The sequence below is a fragment of the Heptranchias perlo genome, chromosome 1 (genome assembly GCF_035084215.1).
Source record: "Heptranchias perlo isolate sHepPer1 chromosome 1, sHepPer1.hap1, whole genome shotgun sequence".
Taxonomy (NCBI): domain Eukaryota; kingdom Metazoa; phylum Chordata; class Chondrichthyes; order Hexanchiformes; family Hexanchidae; genus Heptranchias; species Heptranchias perlo.
This window is the reverse complement of record NC_090325.1, coordinates 15,483,667-15,507,963: the sequence shown is the minus strand read 5'-3', so window position 1 is coordinate 15,507,963 and position 24,297 is coordinate 15,483,667. Positions and strand designations below refer to the sequence as shown.

Here is a 24,297-nt window from a genome sequence, read left to right as displayed (position 1 = left end):
CCATGGTGTGCCGGTGGTGGAGGGAGTGAATGTTTAGGGTGGTGGATGGGATGCCAATCAAGCGGGCTACTTTGTCCTGGATGGTGTCGAGCTTCTTGAGTGTTGTTGGAGCTGCACTCATCCAAGCAAGTGGAGAGTATTCCATCACACTCCTGACTTGTGCCTTGTGGATGGTGGAAAGGCTTTGGGGAGTCAGGAGGTGAGTCACTCGCTGCAGAATACCCAGCCTCTGACCTTATATTGCCACATAAGGATTGAGTCACTCACTCACATTGTGTAAGTAAGTTAATGATTGAACATCAGCATAGAACATCACATCCCTTATCCTTTCAAGGTAAAGGAATCCCTATAAAGCAAACAACAATCTAGAAACATACCTGATCCTGCTGTGTTGCACAGAGAGAACTCTCCCACAATGGCCTTCAATGGAAAGTATGAGCTGCAGAGCCAGGAAAACTTTGCACCATTTATGAAAGCTATTGGTAAGTGAATTCTTTCATTGTACAGTAATGGCTTGTTATGTGTTTCAAATCATGGCATGAAATTCTAAAATATTTGATAGCCACTGGGGTAAATGTAAGGAGTCTTACAACACCAGGTTATAGTCCAACAGCTTTATTTGAAATCACAAGCTTTCGGAGCTTTGCTCCTTCGTCAGGTGGTGTTGTAACCTGGTGTTGTACGACTCCTTACATTTGTCCACCCCAGTCCATCACCGGCATCTCCACATCAGGGGTAAATTTAACCTGCTTAATACAGTGATATCAAAGCAAATGATGCACCTAGCAGAAAACCTAAGCTGCGTGGTTTTAAACTGGTAAAACTACACACATTGAAGCATGGCTGTTGCCAACTTGCACCAAAGCTCTTTGGATCTGGGTAACTTTGTGCAATAGTGTAAAATGGGCGATTGCAAGTCGACAGCCCATTGAAGTCAATGGGAATAAAAATGGGGAGAGGTGTGAAACAGGCTACTGACTCTATCACCCGTTTCACACTATTGCACAAAGTCAACATCTACCCTACTCTCAGGCAAGCATGAACACAACACTGTGTTGATTTCTCAGTCACCCGGTTCGGGGACCCTCTCAAGTCTGGTGATGGGTTTCCTCACGTGTCAGACACCTGGCTGGCCAAACAAAAGCATTTGATGCAGTTTTTCCACCTCGATCAGTTCTGACTTTGAACTGTGCAAGTATTTTTATTAGAGAGTGAGAGCCATTTTAATACGTGAACTCTTCATTCTCTACTCATACCCTGTCTAACATAAGTTTACATAAACTTAGTAAGCATGCTAGCTAGCAACGACCGAACTTGAGGTGCAATTTATGTTAAATGAACACCTCAACTGCCGAACTGAATTGCTTATTTTCATTACGTTGCCTCAATCAGGCAGGTCGGTTCTGGTAGCTTTGAGTGCATTGCTTTTAGAAACTTTGTTTAAACAGAACAACCAATGATCTCAACACCATACTCAAACCTGTCAAGTCAGTATTTCTGTGCTTCCATTTTCTATTATTTTTGTTAAAATAGTACAATTTCATGGCTTGGTCAGCTTCCAAGGTGAATGAAGGTGATTGCTAAGACAAACAGTGGCACTTTAAGAGTTCTATTTGAAGTATATGATTGAACCTAGAAGGAGTTCATTCGATCTGAATACCCTGCTGTTGTGGAGAGTCTCCTTCATCCAGACCTATCTTGTGACCTGATGGGTTGGTACTCTGGAAGGATGAATTTGAATGGGACCAAAGGGTCTCCTTCATTTTAGGTATCAGCCTTGGCTCAGTGGTCGCACTCTCGCCTCTGAGTCAGAAGGTTGTGGGTTCAAGCCCAGCTCCAGAGACTTGAGCATTGTAATTCAGGCTGACACTTCAGTGCAGTACTGAGGGTGTGCTGCACCCTCAGAGGTGCTGTCTTTCATTAACCGAAAGCCCTATCTGCTCTCAGGGGGATGTAAACGATCCCATGACACTGTTTGAAGAAGAGAATTTATCCCTCAACTAACATTACGAGAACAGATTATCTAGTCACTTACCTCAGCACTGTTTGTGGGAACTTGCAGTGTGCAAACCAGCTGTTGCCTTGCCCTCCATTACAACACTTTGGGACTTCCTGAGGTTGCGGAAAGTGCTGTCTAAATACAAGTTGTTTTCTCAGCTGAACATATTTTGTGATATTATGATTGCCATAATATCGGGTCATAAAACAGGAGGTTAAAATCTAATTAGCAAAATAATGACAAAACATATGTAACAATTTCCAGAAACACTAAAGGACTTGAGTTCAGGGCTTCATACCGAGTAACAGAATACTGTGTATATTTGATCATTTACTCCACTTCATAGAAACCAGAGAATTGATTCCAGGTGACATCAAACATTTAACAGTGAAATTCATATAGTGCCTTATCACATCTCTCAGGCACATCCCAAAGTGCTCTGCACACACTGAATTACCTTGAAGCAGTTGTGGTTATGTGGGTGAATGTGGAAGCCGTTTTTGTGCACTGTGAGTTCCAACAAAAAGCAATGAGATGAGCAGGCAATTAATCTGTTTTTGGTTTAACTGAGAGGGGAATGTTGGCCATGACACCAGAAGAACTAGCTGCTCTTTTTTTGAATAAGATCATGTGATCTTGAATGTCCATCTGAACACCACTAGAAAAGGCAGGTGATCCCTTGGCTTAAACACCTCATTCGAAAGATGGCTCCTCCAACAATGCAGGGCTGTCAGTACTGCACTGCACTGGAGTGTCAGCCTAGATTATGAGCTCAAGCCCTGGATAGGGGTCTGAACCTCTTTCTTCCTTATAAAACCAGGGAATTAAATTCTAGCTAACATCAAACATTTGAATTTGCAATTGAGCAACTAAATTAGTGACAGTTACAATGCCTAGGGTGGTCCATGTTTGCAAATAGAAACCTTTATGTTACAAGCCCAAAGTAGGTTCCAAACTGCAAATAACGTTTACAAACCAGGATCAGAAGGTTTACTCAAAGTACCAGTCTGTTTTGCCACACTGGAAACAATGTGAAACATGAAGCACGTAGAATTCTAGACTATTCTTTATTGCATTTGCCCACAAGATTCTCACTCTCAAGTTTCAGGATATAATCAAATCTTGACTTCTGACAGACACCAATTTGTCTCAGGTTAAAAGTTCGTTCAGTCCCTTTTCAATTCTTCATCCACCCCCTTTCATCTTACCAACTGTGAAAGCTTTGGCTATTCAAACGTCTCACCTCCATCCAATAATACTGTTGGTTAAAGACTTTTCTTGTACAATTTCTAGGACTCCCGGATGATTTGATTGAGAAAGGCAAAGACATCAAGAGCGTTTCTGATATTGTCCAAACTGGACACCATTTCAAGATCACTGTCACAACTGGCAAAAAAGTGCTTGTTAATGAGTTTACAATTGGACAGGAGACAGAAGTGGAATCTCCCTCAGGAGAAAAGATTAAGGTAACCTTTCCCTCCCTTTCAATATTAAGGGCATAGCTTCATCTGATACTGCACATTGTTAGTTGACTTAATTTCACAAGTATTCTTAATTAAAGGCTCAAACTGTGATGATGAAATCATAGAATTGTACAGCACAGATGGAGGCCTTTCGGCCCATCATGCCTGTGCCAGTTCTTTGAAAGAACTGTCTAATCAGTTCCACAGTCCTGCTCTTCCCCTATAGCCCTGCACATTTTTGTATTTCAAGTATATATCCAATTCTCTTTGTGTAACTTGTAATTGTAATGCATGATTTTTTTTACAAATTTTCATAACTTGGATATGACATTACAAAATGAGTCTTGTATTTAGAAGTATAATATTAATTCTAGTATATAACAGCTTGATCGGAGAGGAAGTGCTTGCTAACTGTATAACATAAATCAAAACCAAAGTACAATCTAACCTTAATTATCTACCATAATAAAGAACTACCTCTCCACGGGGATAATACAAATGACCAGATAATCAAGAGCCCTACGCTTTTCCATTTGGAAAATGGTTATTCACTTCAGTGCTGGCAGCCGGCACTCCTGCTGGTCTCCCGACTTCCGACTCGCTGGGCAGCCCAAACTCCTCATGATCCCTTGGACCTGAAAGCCCGGTTCCAACAAAAGTTCCTTGCAGATAATGCGGGTAACAAAAATGTGGATAATGGAGGCGCCATTGTAAAACAGTATCTTACCTATGTCTCCTGATTAGAGTTTCTATAAGTTTGAACTAATACTGTGTAAACTTTGGTTAGAAAGTTCGAAAAACTCCCTACACTGGAAGAGTTAAATCCAAATACCTAGATGGATACTAAAAGCTTAGGGTTCGGAGATGCCAGCACCTGTGACATTAAGTTGTATTAATGCTAGCCAGGACATCAGCTAGACTTATTTGAAGACTTCATTTTTAATTGCCTTGTTCCTTGATTATCTAGGCCATAGTCAATCTTGAAGGGAACAATAAACTTGTTGTCAAGATGCAAACCATTACCTCGGTTACAGAGCTCACCGGAGACCTACTGGTTAATGTAAGTTACCATTAATTCTGGAGTGGGGTTTCTTGTACTTCTAGATTTAATCCTCTGAACCAGGCCATGAGCAGCTAAAGGCGTGGGGCGACTTTCACTAGCTGACTGTGGTTAATGTACATAATGATGATGGGACTACAGGATTAGAATTGGCTTTCAACTTCAGGTGTCCATCGGGCTCCCAGGAGAAGGAATATTTCCAATCAGTATGGAAGCCATATGGACTAGGAAGAGCCCAGATTCAATGACTGGTCTGTGCTGAGTTAGTTGATCTTAACCATGGTGGCAGTAGATCAGCTATAATTGGCCTCAGTGGCACAGAGGAAGGGCAATAAAATGGCCTGGGGTTTCTATTCCTGATCGCTGTCCAACAATCCTTGCTTGCTGCGTGCGAGTGTGGACAGCATTAGACTCGTCTGTAATGCTCTCCACGATCACGGGGGTGATTTTAGGGGGCAATTGCGGGTGCGTTGGCGGTGGGGGGACTCCGAAAATCGCGGAAATCCCATTCGGGTTCGGAAGCTGGCTCCAACCCACCGACTTCCGAGTTTCCCAGGAACCCACCCCTGTGTACGTGCGGGTGACCCGAAAACAGAAGTCCCGCCGGCAATCAAAGCCAGCGGGATGACAGTTCAATGTACCATTGAGGTACTTAAGGCACGTTACCCGTGACAGATTAAGTACTTAGAAAGATTTTTAACTTACCTGGGCGGCTTGCCCACCGCTTCTGATTCACGCCTGGTGAAACCAGGGGGCATGAAGGGCTGGATCAGGGAAAAAGAAACGAAATAAATTAAAGGAAAATCCATGGAAGGAAGTGAAAATGCTAAATGAACCTACCTTTGCACCCTGCTCCGATGTCCGATGTCCGATGTCTCCCGCTCCGATGTCCCCCTCTTCATCCTCCGATCTTCCCCCGATGTCCCCCTCTTCACCCCCCCAATCTTCCCCCAATGTCCCCTCCATCTTTACCCCCCAATGTCACCCCAATGTCCCCCTCTTCACCCCCGATCTTCCCCTGATGTCCCCCTCTTCCATCCCCAATCTTTCCCCGATGTCCCCCTCTTCAGCCCCGATGTCCCCCCGAAGTCTCCCTCTTCACCCCCCGATCTTGCCCCGATGTCCTCTCGATCTTCCCCTCCCCCCTCCGATCTTCCCCTCTCCCCCCGATCTTCCCCTCTCACCCCCCGATCTTCCCCTCTCACCCCCGATCTTCCCCTCTCACCACCCCCCGGTCTTCCGTTCCAGGGCCAGATGACGTCTCGCTCTCTCTCTCTTTCTCTCCCTCCCCCCCCCCACCCCCCCCACCACTCGCGTTGCAGTTCCTGACGGAAGCCAGCCAAGGCTCACGCATCAATAATGGCCGCTTGGGTAAAAAGTACCAGAGGGTGCCCATTGTCCATGGAACTATACTCCATCCTTCAGGAGAACAGAGAAATATTTTGAGAAAGAAATCTTTATGTACCCAATTTGCATGTAAACATCCAGAGGAAAAAAAAGGGTGGAAATTTTTTTTTATTCGTTCGTGGGATGTGGGCGTTGCTGGCAAGGCCGGCATTTATTGCCCATCCCTAATTGCCCTTGAGAAGGTGGTGGTGAGCCGCCTTCTTGAACCGCTGCAGTCCGTGTGGTGACGGTTCTCCCACAGTGCTGTTAGGAAGGGAGTTCCAGGATTTTGACCCAGCGACGATGAAGGAACGGCGATATATTTCCAAGTCAAGCCTCGTTGTAGACAGGCAGCTGCCCTGGTGCCTGCAGTGCCTGCCTGAAACAGGCATTGGGCCCCTTACATATATAAATGGGGAGCCTAATACCTGTTTCAGTTCCACTGCACTAAATTAGTGAGTGATGAGTGGATCAGGCTCCGGGCCTGCTCTGATCAGGATTCTTCAGCAGTTGCTGCGGTTTAAGCAAAAAACCTTTTGCAAAAAACTTTTAACAAAAAACGTTCCTGTGCGTCCAGGAGGAGCTTCACAGCACTCCTGAGAACCGCTGTCAACCCATGATTCCCCCCTTCCCCCTCCCATTGTCCTCCCCACCCCCCACCCCATACACCCCGGGCAGGCGGGTGGCTCAAACTTGAAGTGCTGGCAATGGGCCAAAACTAATTTTTACCCCAAAATGTCTCAGGTTTAATGCTTTCTGTGATTAAAAAACATGTTGACCAGTAAAATCTGGTACAAGCATTAGTACCACTATAGTCCCGTTCAGATCCTGTCTTGAGTCTACTCCCATCATCTTATGGTGCATAGTTCCTCATTGAGTTAACAGTTTAGAGCACTATCATGTTAGTGCTAGATAACAAACTACTGGAATAGTATTAGCGTTAAATCCTGTTGCCTTATTGTGCAATCACAGTCTTGTTAATAGGTTTGAAATCTCAATTTGCGATAATAGTGGAAAAACACATTAGTTTGAAATCCCTTCATCCATTATTTCAACAAAGGTGTTAAACCAAAATGTGATAAAGCCTTTGTTAAAATAATAGCCACAGGACTTTCATACAAACCCACTCATGCATTTGTTACCATTATTGCACAGTGCAAATTCCAGTCTCTAAATGGCATCTGAGATGTATTGTGATTATATAAATTTACTTACTAAACTTTCAATATCCAAAAGTGCCCTTAAATGGGTACCACAAAACTATACTTTGAAAGAAAGAACTTGCATTTATGTAGCACCTATCATGACATCCCAAAGCGCTTTACAGCCAATGAAGTACTTTTTGAAGTGTAGTCACTGTTGTAAAGTAGGAAACGTAGCAGCCAATTTGTCACAGCAAAGTCCCACAAACAGTAAACGTGATGATAGACAGATACTTTTTTTTAGTGATGTTGGTTAAGGGATAACTATTGGTCAGGACACCAGGGAGAACTCCCCTGCTCTACTTCGAAATAGTGTCATGGGATCTTTTACATCCACCTGAGAGGGCAGACATCTCAGTTTAACATCTCATCTGAAGGACACCACCTCCAACGGTGCAGCATTCCCTCTATACCGCACTGGAGAGTCAGCCTAGAGCTTGTGCTCAAGTCTCTGGAGCAGGACTTGAAACCACATCCTTCTGACTCAGAGGCAAGAGTGCTACCAACTAAGCTGACACCGTCCAATGGGTATAAAAGTAAACTTCTGTATCGCACCAATAGGATTATCTAAAGCCATTAAGAATAATTCTGCTGTAACCAAAAAAAGAAACATTTGCATTTATACAACATCTTATCATATCTCTCAGAAACATCCCAGATGATGAATTACCTTGAAACAGAGTGACTTTTATGTAGGCAAGCACAGTAGCCAATTTGTGCTCAGTAAAATCCCACAAACACCAATTCCATGAATGACCAGTTAATCAGTTTTTGTTGGTGTTGGCTGAGGAAGCAATGTTTTTCCTTGAACAGCGCTTTGGGATCTTTAACATCCACCTGAAGCACACAGGAATAGGCAGACTGGACCTCACTTTAATGTCTCACCTGAAGAACAGCGTCTCCAACAATGCAGCATTCATGGTGCACTGCTTTGGAGTGTCAGTTTAGAGTGGGACTTGAACTCATGAACTTCTGACTCATAGGGAAGTGTGCTATCAACCAACCAAAGCTAGAACCAACCTCATAGTTGTCCCTTGATAAATGAAAGGGCCAGGCAATGACCATCTCCAACAAGAAAGAATCTAACCAACTCCCCTTGACATTCAAAGGCATTACCATCACCGAATCCCCCACCATCAACATACTGGGGGTCACCACTGACCAGAAACTTAACTGGACCAGCCACATGAATACTGTGGCTACAAGAGCAGGTCAGAGGCTGGGTATTCTGTGGCGAGTGACTCACCTCCTGACTCCCCAAAGCCTTTCCACCATCTGCAAGGCACAAGTCAGGAGTGTGATGGAATACTCTCCACTTGCCTGGATGAGTGCAGCTCCAACAACACTCAAGAAGCTCGACACCATCCAGGACAAAGCAGCCCACTTGATTGGCACCCCATCCACCACCCTAAACATTCACTCCCTTCACCACCGGCGCACTGTGGCTGCAGTGTGTACCATCCACAGGATGCACTGCAGCAACTCGCCAAGGCTTCTTCGCCAGCACCTCCCAAACCCACGACCTCTACCACCTAGAAGGACAAGGGCAGCAGGCACATGGGAACAATACCACCTGCACGTTCCCCTCCAAGTCACACACATAGGAACATAGGAACATAGGAACAGGAGTAGGCCATTCAGCCCCTCATGCCTGCTCTGCCATTTGATAAGATCATGGCTGTATCTGTGATCTAACTCCATATACCTGCCTTTGGCCCATATCCCTTAATACCTTTGGTTGCCAAAAAGCTATCCATCTCACATTTAAATTTAGCAATTGAGCTAGCATCAATTGTTGTTTGCAGAAGAGAGTTCCAAACTTCTACCACCCTTTGTGTGTAGAAATGTTTTCTAATCTCGCTCCTGAAAGGTCTGGCTCAAACTTTTAGACTCTGCCTCCTACTCCGAGAATCCCCAACCAGTGGAAATAGTTTCTCTCTATCCACCCTATCCGTTCCCCTAAATATCTTATAAACTTCGATCAGATCACCCCTTAACCTTCTAAACTCTAGAGAATACAGCCCCAATTTGTGTAATCTCTCCTCGTAACTTAACCCTTGAAGTCCGGATATCATCCCGACTTGGAAATATATCGCTGGGTCAAAATCCTGAAACTCCCCACCTAACAGCACTGTGGGAGAACCTTCACCACACGGACTGCAGCGGTTCAAGGAGGCGGCTCACCACCACCTTCTCAAGGGCAATTAGGGATGGGCTATACGCCAGCGACGCCCACATCCCATGAACCAATAAAAAAAATGCATTAAGTTTTATTTTCTCATTTCAGACAATGACTGTTGGAGACATCATCTACAAGAGAACCAGCAAGAGGGTCAGTTGAAACCTTTGCAGAACACCTTAGGTAGCTTATTGTATACACTGTACATTATTCAAATAAAACCTATGCTACTGTCCAATGACTTGTCTGCATTTTGTTTATTGTAAACAATTTTACAACACCAAGTTATAGTCCAGCAATTTTATTTTAAATTCACAAGCTTTCGGAGATTTTCTCCTTCCTCAGGTAAATGAGGAATTTTAAAATAAAATTGCTGGACTATAACTTGGTGTTGTAAAATTGTTTACAATTGTCAACCCCAGTCCATCACCGGCATCTCCACATCATGCATTTTGTTTGCCTCTTTAGGTATTATAGATCACATTTCACTTCCACTACTGAGACAGTCTTAACTACAGTGAATCAAGGGAAGGTTTCTAAGGGAAAAAGATCCCTTTTGGCAGCAAACCATGCAGCAGTCCATAAACCCCTCAGTGCCAAAGAGTAACATAGAAACAAAGAAACATAGAAAATAGGAGCAGGAGTTGGCCATTCGGCCCTTCGAGCCTGCTCCGCTATTCAATATGATTATGGCTGATCCGCTACCTCAATACCATATTCCTGCTCTCTCCCCATACCCCTTGATGCGTTTTGTGTCTAGTAAGCTCCTATCAGTTCCTTGGGGAGCCTATGTATGACTGAAAATTCTCCAATCCTGGCAATATCCTCATAAATCTCCTCTGTACCCACCCTAGTGCAATAACATCCTTCCTTTAATGTGGAGACCAGAATTGTTCGCAGTACTCAAGCTGTGGCCTGACTAGTGTTTTATATAGTTTTAGCATAACCTCCCTGCTCTTATATTCTATGCCTTGGCTAATAAAGGAAGCTATTCTGTTATGCCTTTTGAACCACTTTATCTACCTGTCCTGCTACCTTCAGGGATCTGTGGACATGCACTCCAAGGTCCCTTTATTCCTCTACACCTCTCAGTATCCTCCCATTTATTGAGTGTTCCCTTGCCTTGTTTGCACCCCCTAAATACATTGCCTCACACTTCTCTGGATTGAATTCCATTTGCCACTTTTCTGCCCACCTGACCAGTCCATTGATATCTTCCTACAGTCTACAGCTTTCTTCCTCACTGTCCACCACACAAACAATTTTTGTATCATCTGCAAACTTCTTAATCATGCCCCCTACATTTAAGTCTAAATCATTAATATATACCACAAAAAGCAAGGGACCTAGTATTAAGCACTGCGGAACCCCACTGGAAACATCCTTCCAGTCACAAAAACACCCGTCGACCATTACCTTTTGCTTCCTGCCACTGAGCCAATTTTGAATCCAATTTGGCACTTTCCATTGGATCCCATGGACTTTTACTTTTTTGACCAGTCTGCCATGTGGGACCTTGTCAAAAGCCTTGCTAAAATCCATGTAGACTATATCAAACGCGCTACCCTCATCGACCCTCCTTGTTACCTCCTCAAAAAATGCAATCAAGTTAGTCAGACACGACCTTCCCTTAACAAATCCATGCTGACTGTCCTTGATTAGTCCGTGCCTTTCTAAGTGACGATTAATACTGTCCCTCAGAATTTTTTCCAATAATTTGCCCACCACCGAGGTTAGGCTGACTGGCCTATAATTACTCGGTCTATCCTTTTCCCCCTTTTTGAACAACAGTACAACATTAGCAGTCCCCCAGTCCTCCAGCACCACGCCTGTAGCCAGAGAGGATTGGAAAATGATGGTCAGAGCCTTCGCTATTTCCTCCCTTGCTTCTCTTAACAACCTGGAATACATTTCATCCGGGCCTGGCGATTTACTACTTTCATAGATGCTAAATCCCTTAATATTTCCTCTCCCACTATGTTTATCCCATCCAATATTTCACACTCCGTCTCCTTAACTACTATCTCTACATCGTCCCCTCCTTTGTGAAGACAGTCGCAAAGTATTCATTAAGAACCATACCCACACCTTCCGCCTCCACACATAGGTTATCTTTTTGGTCTGTAATAGGTCCTACTCTTTCCTTAGTTATTCTCTTGCTCTTCATGTATTTACAAAACATTTTTGGGTTTTCCTTAATTTGACTTATAAAGTCATAGAATCATAGAAAGGTTACAGCACGGAAAGAGGCCATTCAGCCCATCGAGTCCACGCCGGCTCTATGCACGAGCAATCCAGTTAGTCCCACTCCTCCACCCTATCCCTGTAGCACTGCACATTATTTTTGTTTCAAGTACTTATCCAATTCTCTTTTGAAGGCCATGATTGAATCTTCCTCCACCACTCCCTAGGGCAGTGCATTCCAGATCCCAACCACTCGCTGTGTAAAAAAGTTTTTCCTCATATCACCTTTGGTTCTTTTGCCAATCACCTTAAATCTATGCCCTCTGGTTCTTGACCCTTCCGCCAATGGGAACAGTTTCTCTCTATCTACTCTAAAATAGACCCTTCATGATTTTGAATACCTCTATCAAATCTCCTCTCAACCTTCTCTGTTCCAATGAGAACAATCCCAGCTTCTCCAGTCTATCCACGTAATTTAAGTCCCTCATCCCCAGAATCATTCTAGTAAATTTGTTCTGCACCCTCTCTGAGGCCTTCACCACCTTCCTAAAGTGTGGTGCCCAGAACTGGACACAGTACTCCAGTTGTGGTCGAACCAGTGTTTTATAAAGGTTCATCATGACTTCCTTGCTTTTGTACTCTATGCCTCTATTTATAAAGTCCAGGAACCTGTATGCATTTTTAACCACTTTCTCAACCTGCCCTGACACCTTCAACGATTTGTGAACGTATACTCCCAGATCTATCTGTCCCTGTACCCCTTTTAGAATTGTGCCCTCTAGTTTATATTGCCTCTCCTCATTTTTCCTACTGAAATGCATCACCTTGGGTTTTTCTGCATTAAACTTCATCTGCAAAGTGTCCACCCATGCCACCAACGTGTCTATATCCTCTTGAAGTCTACCACCATCCTCCTCACTGTTCACTACCCTTCCAAGTTTTGTGTCATCTGCAAATTTTGAAATTGTGCCCTGTACTCCCAAGTCCAAGTCATTAATATATATCAAGAAAAGCAGTGGTCCCACCACTGACCCCTGGGGAACATCGGTGTACACCTCCCTCCAGTCCGAAAAACAACCGTTCACCACTCCTCTCTGTTTCCTGTCATTTAGCCATTCTGTATCCATGTTGCTATTGCCCCCTTTATTCCATGGGCCGCAATCTTAATAGTAAGCCTACCATGTGGCACTTTATCAAATGCTTTTTGAAAATCCATATACACCACATCAACTGCATTGCCTTCATCTACTCTCTCTGTTACCTCATCAAAAAACTCTATCAAGTTGGTTAAACACGATTTGCCTTTAACAAATCCATGCTGACTTCCCCTAATCAATCCACATTCATCCAAGTGACTGTTAATTTTGTCCCGGATTATTGTTACCAAAAGTTTCCCCATCTCCGAGGTTAAACTGACTGGTCTATAGTTGCTGGGTTTTATCTTTACACCCTTGCCAGTATAGTCAAGTCTAGAGTTATAGAGGAGGCATAGATGAGGGTTTCAGCAGTAAATGAGCTGAGGCAGGGGTGGAGACAGGCGATGTTTCAGAGGTGGAAGTAGGCGGTCTTGGTGATGGAGCAGATATCTGGCCGTAAGCTCATCTCGGGGTCAAATAGGACGCCAAGATTGCGAATGGTCTGGTTCAACCACAGACAGTTACCGGGAGAGTGATGGAGTCGGTGAATGGGAACAGAGTTTGCGCCGGGGACCAAAGACAACGGCTTCGGTCTTCCCAATATTTAGCTGGAGGAAACTTTTGCTCATCCAGTACTGGATGCCTGATAAGCAGTGTGACAAATCAGAGACATTGGAGGGGTCGAGGGAGATGGTGGTGAGGTAGAGCTGGGTGTCGTCAGCGTACAAGTGGAATCTGATGTGGTGTTTTTAGATGATGTCGCCAAGGGGCAGCATGTAGATGATAGGAGGGAGCCAAGGATAGATTCTTGGAGGATGTCCTGGTAGATCTGCTCCTGGGTTTGATGAAACCAACTGTACACAAGTCCAGATGTACAAGATTGCCAGGGAAGAACTCTCAGACTGCTTGCCCATGTTTAGATCTTGGGGGTATGAGGGGGTAACTGTTGAATACAGTCCAGCATGTGAGTGCAAAAGACAAGGCTGAAGTGTTGAGTAGTGTCACAGAAGCCAGTCTTCAGCCAATTCGATTCACTCCACATGATATCAAAAAACGGCTGAGTGCACTGGATACAGCAAAGGCTATGGGCCCCGACAACATCCCAGCTGCAGTGCTGAAGACTTGTGCTCCAGAACTAGCTGCGCCTCTAGCCAAACTGTTCCAGTACAGCTACAACACTGGTATCTAGCCGACAAAGTAGAAAATTGCCCAGATATGTCCTGTCCACAAAAAGCAGGACAAATCCAATCCAGCCAATTACCTCCCCATCAGTCTACTCTCAATCATCAGCAAAGTGATGAAAGGTGTCGTCAAGCGGCACTTACTCACCAATAACCTGCTCACCGATGCTCAGTTTGGGTTCCACCAGGACCACTTGGCTCCAGACCACATTACAGCTTTGGTCCAAACATGGACAAAAGAGCTGAATTCCATAGGTGAGGTGAGAGTGACTGCCCTTGACATCAAGGCAGCATTTGATTGAGTGTGACACCAAGGAGCCCTAGTAAAATTGAAGTCAATGCTATGGGGAAAACTCTCCAGTGGTTGGAGTTGTGCCTAGCACAAAGGAAGACGGTAGTGTTTGTTGGAGACCAATCATCTCAGCCCCAGGGACATTGCTGCAGGAGTTCCTCAGGGCAGTGTCCTAGGCCCAACCATCTTCAGCTGCTTCATCAATGACCTTCCCTCCATCATAAGGTCAGAAATGGCGATGTTTGCTGACGATTGCACAGTGTTCAGTTCCATTCGCAACCTCTCAGATAATGAAGCAGTCCATGCCCGCATGCAGCAAGACTTGGACAATATCCAGGCTTGGGCTGATAAGTGGCAAGTGCCAGGCAATGACCATCTCCAACAAGAGAGAGTCTAACCACCTCCCCTTGACATTTAAAGGCATTACCATCGCCGAATCCCCCACCATCCACATCCTGGGGGTCACCATTGACCACAAACTTATCTGGACCAGCCACATAAATACTGTGGCTACAAGGGCAGGTCAGAGGCTGGATGTTCTGCAGCGAGTGACTCACCTCCTGACTCCCCAAAGCCTTTCCACCATCTACAAAGCACAAGTCAGGAGTGTGATGGGATGCTCTCCACTTGCCTGGATGAGTGCAGCTCCAACAACACTCAAGAAGCTCGACACCATCCAGGATAAAGCAGCCCGCTTGATTGGCACACCATCCACCACCCTAAACATTCACTCCCTTCACCACCGGTGCACTGTGGCTGCAGTGTGCACCATCCACAGGATGCACTGCAGCAACTCGCCAAGGCTTCTTCAACAGAACCTCTCAAACCACCTAGAAGGACAAGGGTCAGTAGGCACATAGGAACAGCACCTCCTGCACGTTCCCCTCCATGTCACACACCATCCCGACTTGGAAATATATCGCCATTCCGTCATCGTCGCTGGATCAAAATCGTGGAACTCCCTTCCTAACAGCACTGTGGGAGAACCTTCACTACACGGACTGCAGCGGTTCAAGAAGGCGGCTCATCACCACCTTCTCAAGGGCAATTAGGGATGGGTAATAAATGCTGGCCTTGCCAGCAATGTCCACATCCCATGAACAAATAAAAAAATACAACCGTGTATCTACCATGACTAGTGAGCACCACAGGACATCAACTGCTTCACTGACCCAAATATCAAAATATCATTTAATTTTTATTGCTGGCACTCATTTTTCATTTAGATAGGTTGTCCAATCTTTGTTAGTGGCATCTATTTCCTTGGAGGTGCTTGTAGTTGCCGTAGTGTCATTGGGCACTACCATTCATCACCCTGGTGTAAAATAGGACAGGTATGAAGTAGAGTTGATAATTGAGTAGATCGATGGTCGGATAAACCCTTTGTTTTCAATACTCTGCCAATTGATTTCTCAATTGAGATTTCACCAGGATTGGTTGTTATGGGTGAAACACTGTTGTCCTTCTCTGCATTCCTCTGGAAATATCATGATTTCAATTAACAGACCCTCATTTTCTCTTGAATTCCACCAGGCTGCCCAGGTGAAGCTCCTATAAATTGTCCCTTCAGGTTATCTTTTACTTGTCTATCTATTTTTTAAGGTATTGGTAAAGGGTTCTTCTTATGTTTTGTCTATAGTTTAGAGTACACCCCACCAAAACACAAGTGATAATGGTGCTGTTGTGGTGTCCTGGTCTTCCTAAGTTGCTTATGGGTTGTTAGTTGGAACTAAATTAAGCCTAGCAATAGCTTTCTTGTTTGTAGAAAATAACTTAATCTATAATCTCAATTGCTACAAATTCTCTTGTACTGCCAAAATAAAATTCCAACCTATCTTAGGGGATAACAGGGAAGCTAAAAGTTTCTGACAGAAAACTGGTGATTACTTAGTGATATAGAGTTGAGCTCATAGAGAGAGAGCTTTTTAAATCTCTAAATAATTGCAATAGGGGTTGTATAATTATATGATCTAGCTTTATACTGCCACTGACTTAGTAAATCTAATGTGTATATATTAGTATTCAGTCTTTGATTTAATAACTACTGTTTTAAGTATATGGTGCTTTTTAAGGAATATATCAGTAAAACTATTTCACTTGTGGAAAAAAAATTACCACTGAAAAATGTTGGTTCAATTGAGTCAAATTAAGGAACTGGATTAATACTTTAATCAAGTACTGGTTTAGGATATGGGGGGTGGAACCTTATCTTTCCCTGGGTTGTTTGCTTTTGTTTAAGTTTACTGAATCTACATTTGCAGGGCTTGTCTAGTTCCACTACATTGTAACTTTGTTGATCAGAATGTTAAATGTTGTATTTGCTCTGTTAGCATGTAGTTTAACAATTTTCCTAAATAGTCACACTAGACCCTGAATTTCTCTGGTACTCCTGAAAGACCCCTTGAATGAAGTGTTTCTATCTTATTTGTTTCTCTCTTCCAGTGCCCTTATGGCAACAGCAAATACCAGGCTGCTGGTAACTTAAATTGTCTTTTGCTCTTTGGGGTGTTTTACTATGTTAAAGGCACTATATAAGTTTTTTTTGCATTTAAAATCCAATTAACCAATATGAATTAAGAAACTTTGAATTAAGCAGTGTAGATTATAACAGTGTTGCTGTTTTTAGATAATGTTTAAATGAAACTTTTTGTTCCGAGTTCCTAATCGGTGATAGTTTCATATCAGTGCTAGTCTGTGATGGTATTATGGTCCATTTGTAATAGAGGTATACTTGTCATTATCTTTGGGGTGTCATTAGAAATGTAATGTGAGGATTAGAGCACTTCTTTAAAGACTAAAGAGGTATTGCATTGACACCAGGAACTACAAATAGTTCTGATGTAGGGAAAATAGAATCATAAGTTACTGCACAGAAGGAGGCCATTTGGCCCATTGAGTCTGTGCTGGCTCTGTCCCTGTAGCCCTGCAATTTTTTTTTAACCTTTCAAGTACTTATCCAGTTCCCTTTTGAAGGCCATGATTGAATCTGCCTCCAGCACCCCCTTGGGCAGCGCATTCCAGATCCTAACCACTTGCTGTGTTTTTAAAGTTTTCCCTCCTGTCACCTTTGGTCCTTTTGCCAATCACCTTACATCTATGTCCTCTGGTTCTTGACCCTTCTGTCAATGGGATTTTTTTTCTCTTTACTTTGATTTTTGAACCTCTATCAAATCTCCTCACAACCTTCTCTGTTCCAAGGAGAATAGCCCCAGCTTCTCCAGTCTATTTATGACTAAAGTCCCTCATCCCTGGAATCATTCTAATAAACCTCTTCTGCACCTGAAGAGGGGTAGTAAAATGCTTAGCTAAATATTGTAAGAGGAAGTCTTTACTTAAATTTACTGGAGTTCAATGAAATGACTAACCTTTCTGACCATGGGAATTCTGTGGATGTGCTGTGTTTAGATGCAGCAAAACTTTTGATACTGTGCCACAGAAATGATTAGTTCACATGGTAGGAACACATGGAATAGAAGGCAAGCTTCTGAGGTGGATTTAAAAATTGGTGAATGCAATTGGTGGTTGACTACAGCTCTTATCCATGCAAGGGTTCACTAGCAGTGTACCAGAGAGTGCTCACTGCTGTTTACCCTCTGTAGGGAGAAGAGACCAGTTGTCTAAGGGTGTATTCAGTAGAACAGTCATTGCTTGCCTTTTGTTAATCATAGAATCCTACAGCACAAAAGAAGGCCATTTGGCCCATCCTGCCTGTGCTGGCTTTTTGAAAGCTATCCAATTAGTCCTATTCCCCTGTTCTTTTTCCATAGCCTTGGAAATTCAAGTATTTATCCCATTCTCTTTGGAAAGTTACTATTGAATCTGCTTTGACCACCTTTTCAGGCAGTGCATTCCAGATCACAACTTGCATGTAAATTCTTTTTTCCTCGTGTCTCCTCTAGTTCTTTTGCTAATCACTTTAAATTTGTGTCCTCTGCTTACTGACCCTTCTGCCAATGGGAACAGTTTCGCCTTATGATTTTGAATGCCTCTATCAAAACTCCTCTTAACATTCTCTGCTCTGGGGAGAACAACCCCAGATTCTCCAGTCTCTCCACATAACTGCAGTCCTTCATCCCTGGTACCATACTGTAAATCTCTTCTGCACCCTCTAAGGCCTTGACATCATTCCTTGTGAGTGGATGCAAAGAGGCTTCAAGGGGCTATAGACAGGCTAATTGAGTGGGCAGAACATGGCAGATGGAATATAATGTGGAAAAATGTGAAGTTATCCACTTTGGTAGGTTAAACAGAAATGTAGAGTGTTTTTTAAAATGGTGAGCGATTGGGAAATGTTGATGATCAAAGGGATATGGGGATGGTGCAGGAAAATGGCATTGAGGTAGATGATCAGCCATGATCTTGACTGGCAGAGCAGGCTCAATGGGCTGGATGGCCTACTCCTATATCTTGAGTTCTAAAGTGTGATGCCCAGAATTGAACACAATACTCCAGCTGCAGCCTAACCAGTTTTTTTAATATAAAGGTTTAGCATAACTTCCTTGCTTTTGTATTCTTTGCTTCTATTTAGCAGGCAGTCTTTTATGGAGCTGGCTTGGCTCCTACTGCAAATTTACTCTGCAAGTTTAGCATTGATGCAATGTGGAAATGCATTCACAAGTTTGAAAATGATGCCTAGTTTAAGGGGGAGGGTCAAATAATGGGAAAGAAGCAAACCAAATCAGAAGCTAAAAGGGAAATAAAAGTAGGGTTATATCAACTAAATAGCTCTACAGTAGAGGAATTGAGGAGTACTGGTGAATAACTCGCTGATTCCAGCAGTAGTGTGACAGCAATAAGAATGACAACTGCATCTTAGTCTGCATAACCAGAGGGATTAAGCACAAACCTAACACAGCACTGGTACAAGCACACGTGGAATCCTGTGACTAACTTTAACTTTGCATATCTTTGCTGTAAAACCAGGCAGTGCAAAGAAAGCAACCAAACAGATGCCTGGATTAAGATGAGCTATAAGGAGGTGAAAGGCCTAGAATTATTTTCTCTGGGGAAGAGAAGGCTTGGGCACCATGTTCAAGATTCTTCAGGAGGTCATTTTGAGATTGTTGAGCATTAGGACCAGGGGGCACGTGTTGGAGTTTAGAGGGAAGGTGCACAGACCATTTAGGCTCAACTACCTTTGCAGGTAGATATTTAATGGAGAATTGGATATATATTTAAGGGAGTGGGTGATTGAGGCATTTAGTTTTAGGACCTAGCAGATAGGTTGCAGAATAATTTCTGGTCCTGTACTTTCCTCTGATATGCAAAGTATAGCTGTCCTTGACCTGCAGGTGTACAGTAGTAATGTGCTGGATTGGGTGATCTGGGTTTGAGTGATGAGGTGCCCTAGTTGCATGTTAACATCCTGTCCTATGTGGTGTTCAATGAGTAATTTTTCCCAAAGCTGGGAAAGTCTTGCATATAAAGATTGATTTTGATATTACATTATTTTCAAGGTAAAGGGATTTGTACAAAGCAAACCCTAATTCTCTGAATGCTGAACATCTACAATGGACTTCACTGGACAGTATGAACTCCAGAGCCAGGAAAATGTGGAACTATTTATGAAAGCTCTGGGTAAGCTTATTGTAGACCCCTGAAAATCAAAGTACAACTGTTGTCAAAGGGCTTCCCGTTGAATGTCAAAAGATTAGACCCGATGACCTAAACTTTTGCCTTTGTTGCGGGACAGGATTAAACCAGTACAAATTTCCTCTACAGTAAATTTGTGCAAATGACATGGAGAACTGTACTGCATCAAGATCTTGTAATCTGCTGTAAGATAATCTTCCTCATATCTATAAACTGAGAACCCATTACATTATAAAATTTTACAGCAAGGGCCATTTGGCCCAATGCATCTGTGCTAGTGCTCAGCTATCCATTTGGTCCCTTTTTTAAATATTTATCTATTATTTTTAGTTTTAAAAGCTGTTATGGGTTCTGCTTTCCATTCTTTCTGATGGCATTCCAATATTAGGACAACTTGTCTATTCCATCTTTTGCTAAATGTATGCACTCCATTTCCAACTTACTGACCAGTGGCATTAATTTTTTCCCTTTACCATATGAAAACCATTTTGAGCACCGATTACAATCTCCTCTTAACCTTTGCTGCTCTAATGAAAAGAACCTCTAGTGTCTCATCACCTGGGGCTCTTCTCTAGAAAAGAGAAGGTTGAGGGGTGACCTGATAGAGGTCTTTAAAATTATGAAGGAGTTTGATAGGGTAGGTATTTCCACTTGTGGTGGGGGGGGGAAAGAGAGGAGAGGAAAGAGTCCAAAACTGGAATTTGCTACCACATGGAATAGTTGAGGCAAATAGCATAGATATATTTATAGGGAAGCTAGATAAATACACGAGGGAGCAAGGAATAGAAAGTTATGCTGATGGGGCTGTGTGAAGAGGCTCGTGTAGAGCATAAACACCAGCATAGGCCAAATGGCCTGTTTCTGTGCTGTAAATTTTGTAATTCTAAAGGCCCCCCCCCCCCACCAAGCCCTATCATGTTAGAAAATCTCTTGTGTATCCTTCCCCCATGGCCTTTTTAAAGTCCAGTGCTCACAACTGGATACAATATTCCAACTGGCCTAATCAATGATTTGTTTCAGTTTGCCTTTGTACTCAGTGTTCCAATTAATAAAACCTATTATCCCATGTACTTTTTTAAAAAAAACTACCTGTCCTCTTACTTTTAAAGATGTCCATCCTAATGCCATTCTCTGGCTCTTTTCCTGTGTCTGTTGAACTTATTATTGTGGCTTGGCATTTGAAGCCATCACTGAACAGTATTTACTACAATCTGTGGTCTCTAACACTTTCCAGGAGTCCCAGATGACATGATTGAAAAAATCAAAGACCTCAAGAGTGTTACTAAAATTGTCCAAAATGGAAAAGACTTCATAGTTGCTATCCAAACTGGCAATCAAGTGCTTGTCAATAATTTTACCCTTGGACATGAGACACATGTAGAAACTCCTGCAGGAGAGAAGGTCAAGGTAACTTAACCCAGAGTTTGTGACTCCTGTACAATTTTTAACTTTTTAAACTAGTGCTGTGTTCCTGTTGAGTAAATGGTTGTTTTTTTGATGGCCAATTTTTGAAATGCTGTCTATCTAGCTAATGTACTTTAGTTACAATTTTTATTAACCAGTTTAGTTCTAGTATAACTTTCTTGTACAATGAATGCTTAGAACTATTGAGCCTCTGCTTTAATACATTTGACTTCATGATTTTAATTTATTGTTTGCACAGGCTGTAATGAACCTGGAAGGAGAGAATAAACTAGTAGTTAACACAAAAATCATTACTTCTGTTGCGGAATTCAATGGCGATCAGCTGACTAATGTAAGTTTCAATTAAGATCATCTGCAGAATTCCTGCCACTCCTAATTTGCACACAATCTCATCATACTGCATGCAATCGTAAGTAACTGATGTCCAATTAGGAGCATGGCAAACTTGAATACAAAAGGACATAGGCAGACTGCAATTGGGTAAATGTGGTAAATGCAGTTTAATGAAGATAAATGTAAGTGATATATTTGGGGGGGGGGGGCAGGCAGGCAATGAACCACAAATGGTAATGGCGTTCTGAAGCAGTGGTGCAGTTATGTATACCTTTGAAATCAGGTGGAAAACTCCCATTTTTTTGGTCTGGATGTGGGCATCACTGGCAAGGCTGGCATTATTGCCCATCCCTAGTTGCATTTGAGAAGGTGGTGGTGGGCTGCCTTGAATCACAGCAGTCTGTAGTGAAGGTACTCCCACACTGCTGTTGGGTAGGGAGTTCCATGATTTAGACCCAGTGACAATGAAAGAATGGCAATATGTCCCAGTCTGGATGCTGTGGGGTTTGGAGGGGAATTTGGAGATACTGCTGTTCTGATGCGCCTGCTGCCCATCTCCTCTGGTGGAGGTTGCAGGTTTGGGAGGTGTTACTGAATATCAGACCGAGTAAGGACGGTGGGTTTCCTTCCAGCTAAAGACATTAATGAACCAGTTGGATTTTTAATGACAATCAATAGTTTAGGGGAAAATGAGTAAGTAGGTAGCTTCACTGTGGAATTAGGCCCATAATCACTATAGAAATGGTCTCCTTACAATTTACTGTTTTCCCTTGTGTAAATCAATCTGTACTGATGACTTGTGGCAACTTTCATAACGCTAAGATCCTCATCCAGAGTCACTTGGCCTTGTGACTAAGTGAGTTTTGAAACCTAAGAGTACAGTTAGACAATCACTTTATACCAATATATCCTGAATACCTTGACTTTCACTTTGTCTTCTCTTTCAGACGATAACTTATGGTGACATTGTTTACAAGCGAATAAGCAAAAAAATTAAAGACCCTGATGCTGAAGAAGATCATCTGTAGTTTGATATAATTGCAAAAATAAAGCTTCTACAATGATCTGTGGTATGACTGGTCACTCCTAATTCACTTGTATCTTCATGTATGGACTTCTACAGTTCTATGGAGGCCTTGTCATTGACTCTAACCATATTTGGTGATGAATGTGTCCTTCCATTGGTAAGTTAGGTCACTCTCTGGTTTCCATAATGATTTAGATTCATAAGTGCAGCTCCATAGAGGGAGCACAATTGCTAGAGGGAAAAACATGGTACATAAATGGAAGTTATACTTGTAAAGAAGACTTTCATTTCCAGGTACACTTAACATCACGATCCAAGTCTTGGGCAAGGTTCTGCCATCTCTTTATGATCCAAATATAATTGGAGCTACTTTCTTTTTGTTGACTGCCTAATAGTGTGGTATAGTACTGAATAGAAAGTGCCCAAAATCTGTGACCTTACCAATGATCTATACAGGGTAGATTATATTTGTGTTGGTTTAAATCAAGTCCCATCTCCCACTCCAACTCATTCTTTTCCCAAAACTCGAGTGAATACAGGCCGAGTCAACCCAATCTCCATATGAAAGTCCTGCCATCCCAGGGATCAGTCTGGTGAGCCTTTTGCTGCGCACCCTCTATGGCAAGGCCAGCATTTATTGCCCAACCCTAATTGCCCTTGAGAAGGTGGTGAACTACTGCAGTGCTGTTAGGTAGGGAGTTGAAGGATTTTGACCCAGTGACAATAAAGGAACAGTGATATATTTCCAAGTAAGGATGATGTGACTTGGAGGGGAATGTGCAGGTGGTGGTCCCATGCACCTGTTGCCGTTGCCCTTCTAGGTGGTAGAGGTCGCGGGTTTGGGAGGTGCTGTCGAAAAAGCCTTGGCAAGTTGCTGCAGTGCATCTTGTAAATGGTACACACTGCAGCCACAGTGCGCCGGTGGTAGAGAGAATGTTTAAGGTGGTGGAAGGGGTACCAATAAAACAGGTTGCTTTGTTCTGGATGATGTTCAGCTTCTTGAGTGTTGTTGGAGCTGCACTCATCCAGGCAAGTGGAGAGTATTCCATCACACTCCTGACTTGTGCCTTGTAGATGGTGGAAAGGCTTTAGGGAGTCAGGAGGTGAGTCACTTGCTGCAGAATACCCAGCCTCTGACCTGTTCTTGTAGCCACAGTATTTATATGGCCGGTCCAGTTACCATTCTGGTCAATGGTGACACCCCCCCCCCCCCCCCAAGGATGTAGAGGGTGGGGGATTCGGTGATGGTAATGTCATTGAATGTCAAGGGGAGGTGGTTAGACTCTCTTGTTGGAGATGGTCATTGCTTGACACTTATCTGGCACAAATGTAACTTGGCACTTATCAGCCCAAGCCTGGATGTTGTCCAGGTCTTCCTGCATGCAGGTACAGACTGCTTTGTTGTCTCTCAGGTTGTGAATAGAACTGAACACTGCAATCAGCAGTGAACATCCCCACTTCTGACCTTATGATGGAGGGAAGGTCATTGATGAAGCAGCTGAAGATGGTTGGGGCTAGGACACTGCCCTGAGGAACTCCTGCAGTGATATCCTGGGGCTGAGATGATTGGCCTCCATCTTCCTTTGTGCTAGGTATGACTCCGGCCACTGGAGAGTTTTCCCCCTGATTCTCATTGACTTCAATTTTACTAGGGCTCCTTGGTGTCACACTCGGACAAATTCTGCCTTGATGTCAAGGGCAGTCACTCTCTCCTCTGGAACTCAGCTTTTTTTTTGTTCATGTTTGGACCAAGGCTGTAATGAGGCCTGGAGCCAAGTGGTCCTGTGGAACCCAAACTGAGCAACAGTGAGCAGGTTATTGGTGAGTAAGTGCCGCTT

The 24,297-nt window shown here is 43.3% G+C and overlaps 2 protein-coding genes across 2 annotated transcripts; both read left to right on the top strand.

Moving 5' to 3' along the window:
- Positions 1–334: 334 nt before the first annotated feature.
- On the top strand, positions 335–9,514 carry LOC137323407 (fatty acid-binding protein, liver-like). Its single transcript, XM_067986913.1, has 4 exons — positions 335–482; positions 3,293–3,465; positions 4,430–4,522; positions 9,398–9,514. Exons 1-4 carry the CDS (start codon positions 416–418, stop codon positions 9,449–9,451), a joined length of 387 nt encoding a protein of 128 aa, XP_067843014.1. The 5' UTR covers positions 335–415; the 3' UTR covers positions 9,452–9,514.
- Positions 9,515–19,536: 10,022 nt separating this feature from the next.
- On the top strand, positions 19,537–22,483 carry LOC137323311 (fatty acid-binding protein 1, liver-like). Its single transcript, XM_067986822.1, has 4 exons — positions 19,537–19,659; positions 20,909–21,081; positions 21,338–21,430; positions 22,380–22,483. The coding sequence occupies exons 1-4, from the start codon at positions 19,593–19,595 to the stop codon at positions 22,458–22,460; spliced, it is 414 nt and encodes a 137-aa protein (XP_067842923.1). The 5' UTR covers positions 19,537–19,592; the 3' UTR covers positions 22,461–22,483.
- The last annotated feature ends 1,814 nt before the right edge of the window (positions 22,484–24,297 follow it).

What these genes read in the sequence shown, in the direction of transcription:
- LOC137323311 (XM_067986822.1), top strand. Translation starts at nt 19,593, where the DNA reads ATGGACTTCACTGGACAGTATGAACTCCAGAGCCAGGAAAATGTGGAA. An exon ending in CTGCAGGAGAGAAGGTCAAG is followed by an intron (nt 21,082 to 21,337) that starts GTAACTTAACCC and finishes TTGTTTGCACAG; the next exon opens with GCTGTAATGAACCTGGAAGG. An exon ending in ATGGCGATCAGCTGACTAAT is followed by an intron (nt 21,431 to 22,379) that starts GTAAGTTTCAAT and finishes CTTCTCTTTCAG; the next exon opens with ACGATAACTTATGGTGACAT.
- LOC137323407 (XM_067986913.1), top strand. Translation starts at nt 416, where the DNA reads ATGGCCTTCAATGGAAAGTATGAGCTGCAGAGCCAGGAAAACTTTGCA. An exon ending in CCTCAGGAGAAAAGATTAAG is followed by an intron (nt 3,466 to 4,429) that starts GTAACCTTTCCC and finishes TTGATTATCTAG; the next exon opens with GCCATAGTCAATCTTGAAGG. An exon ending in CCGGAGACCTACTGGTTAAT is followed by an intron (nt 4,523 to 9,397) that starts GTAAGTTACCAT and finishes TTCTCATTTCAG; the next exon opens with ACAATGACTGTTGGAGACAT.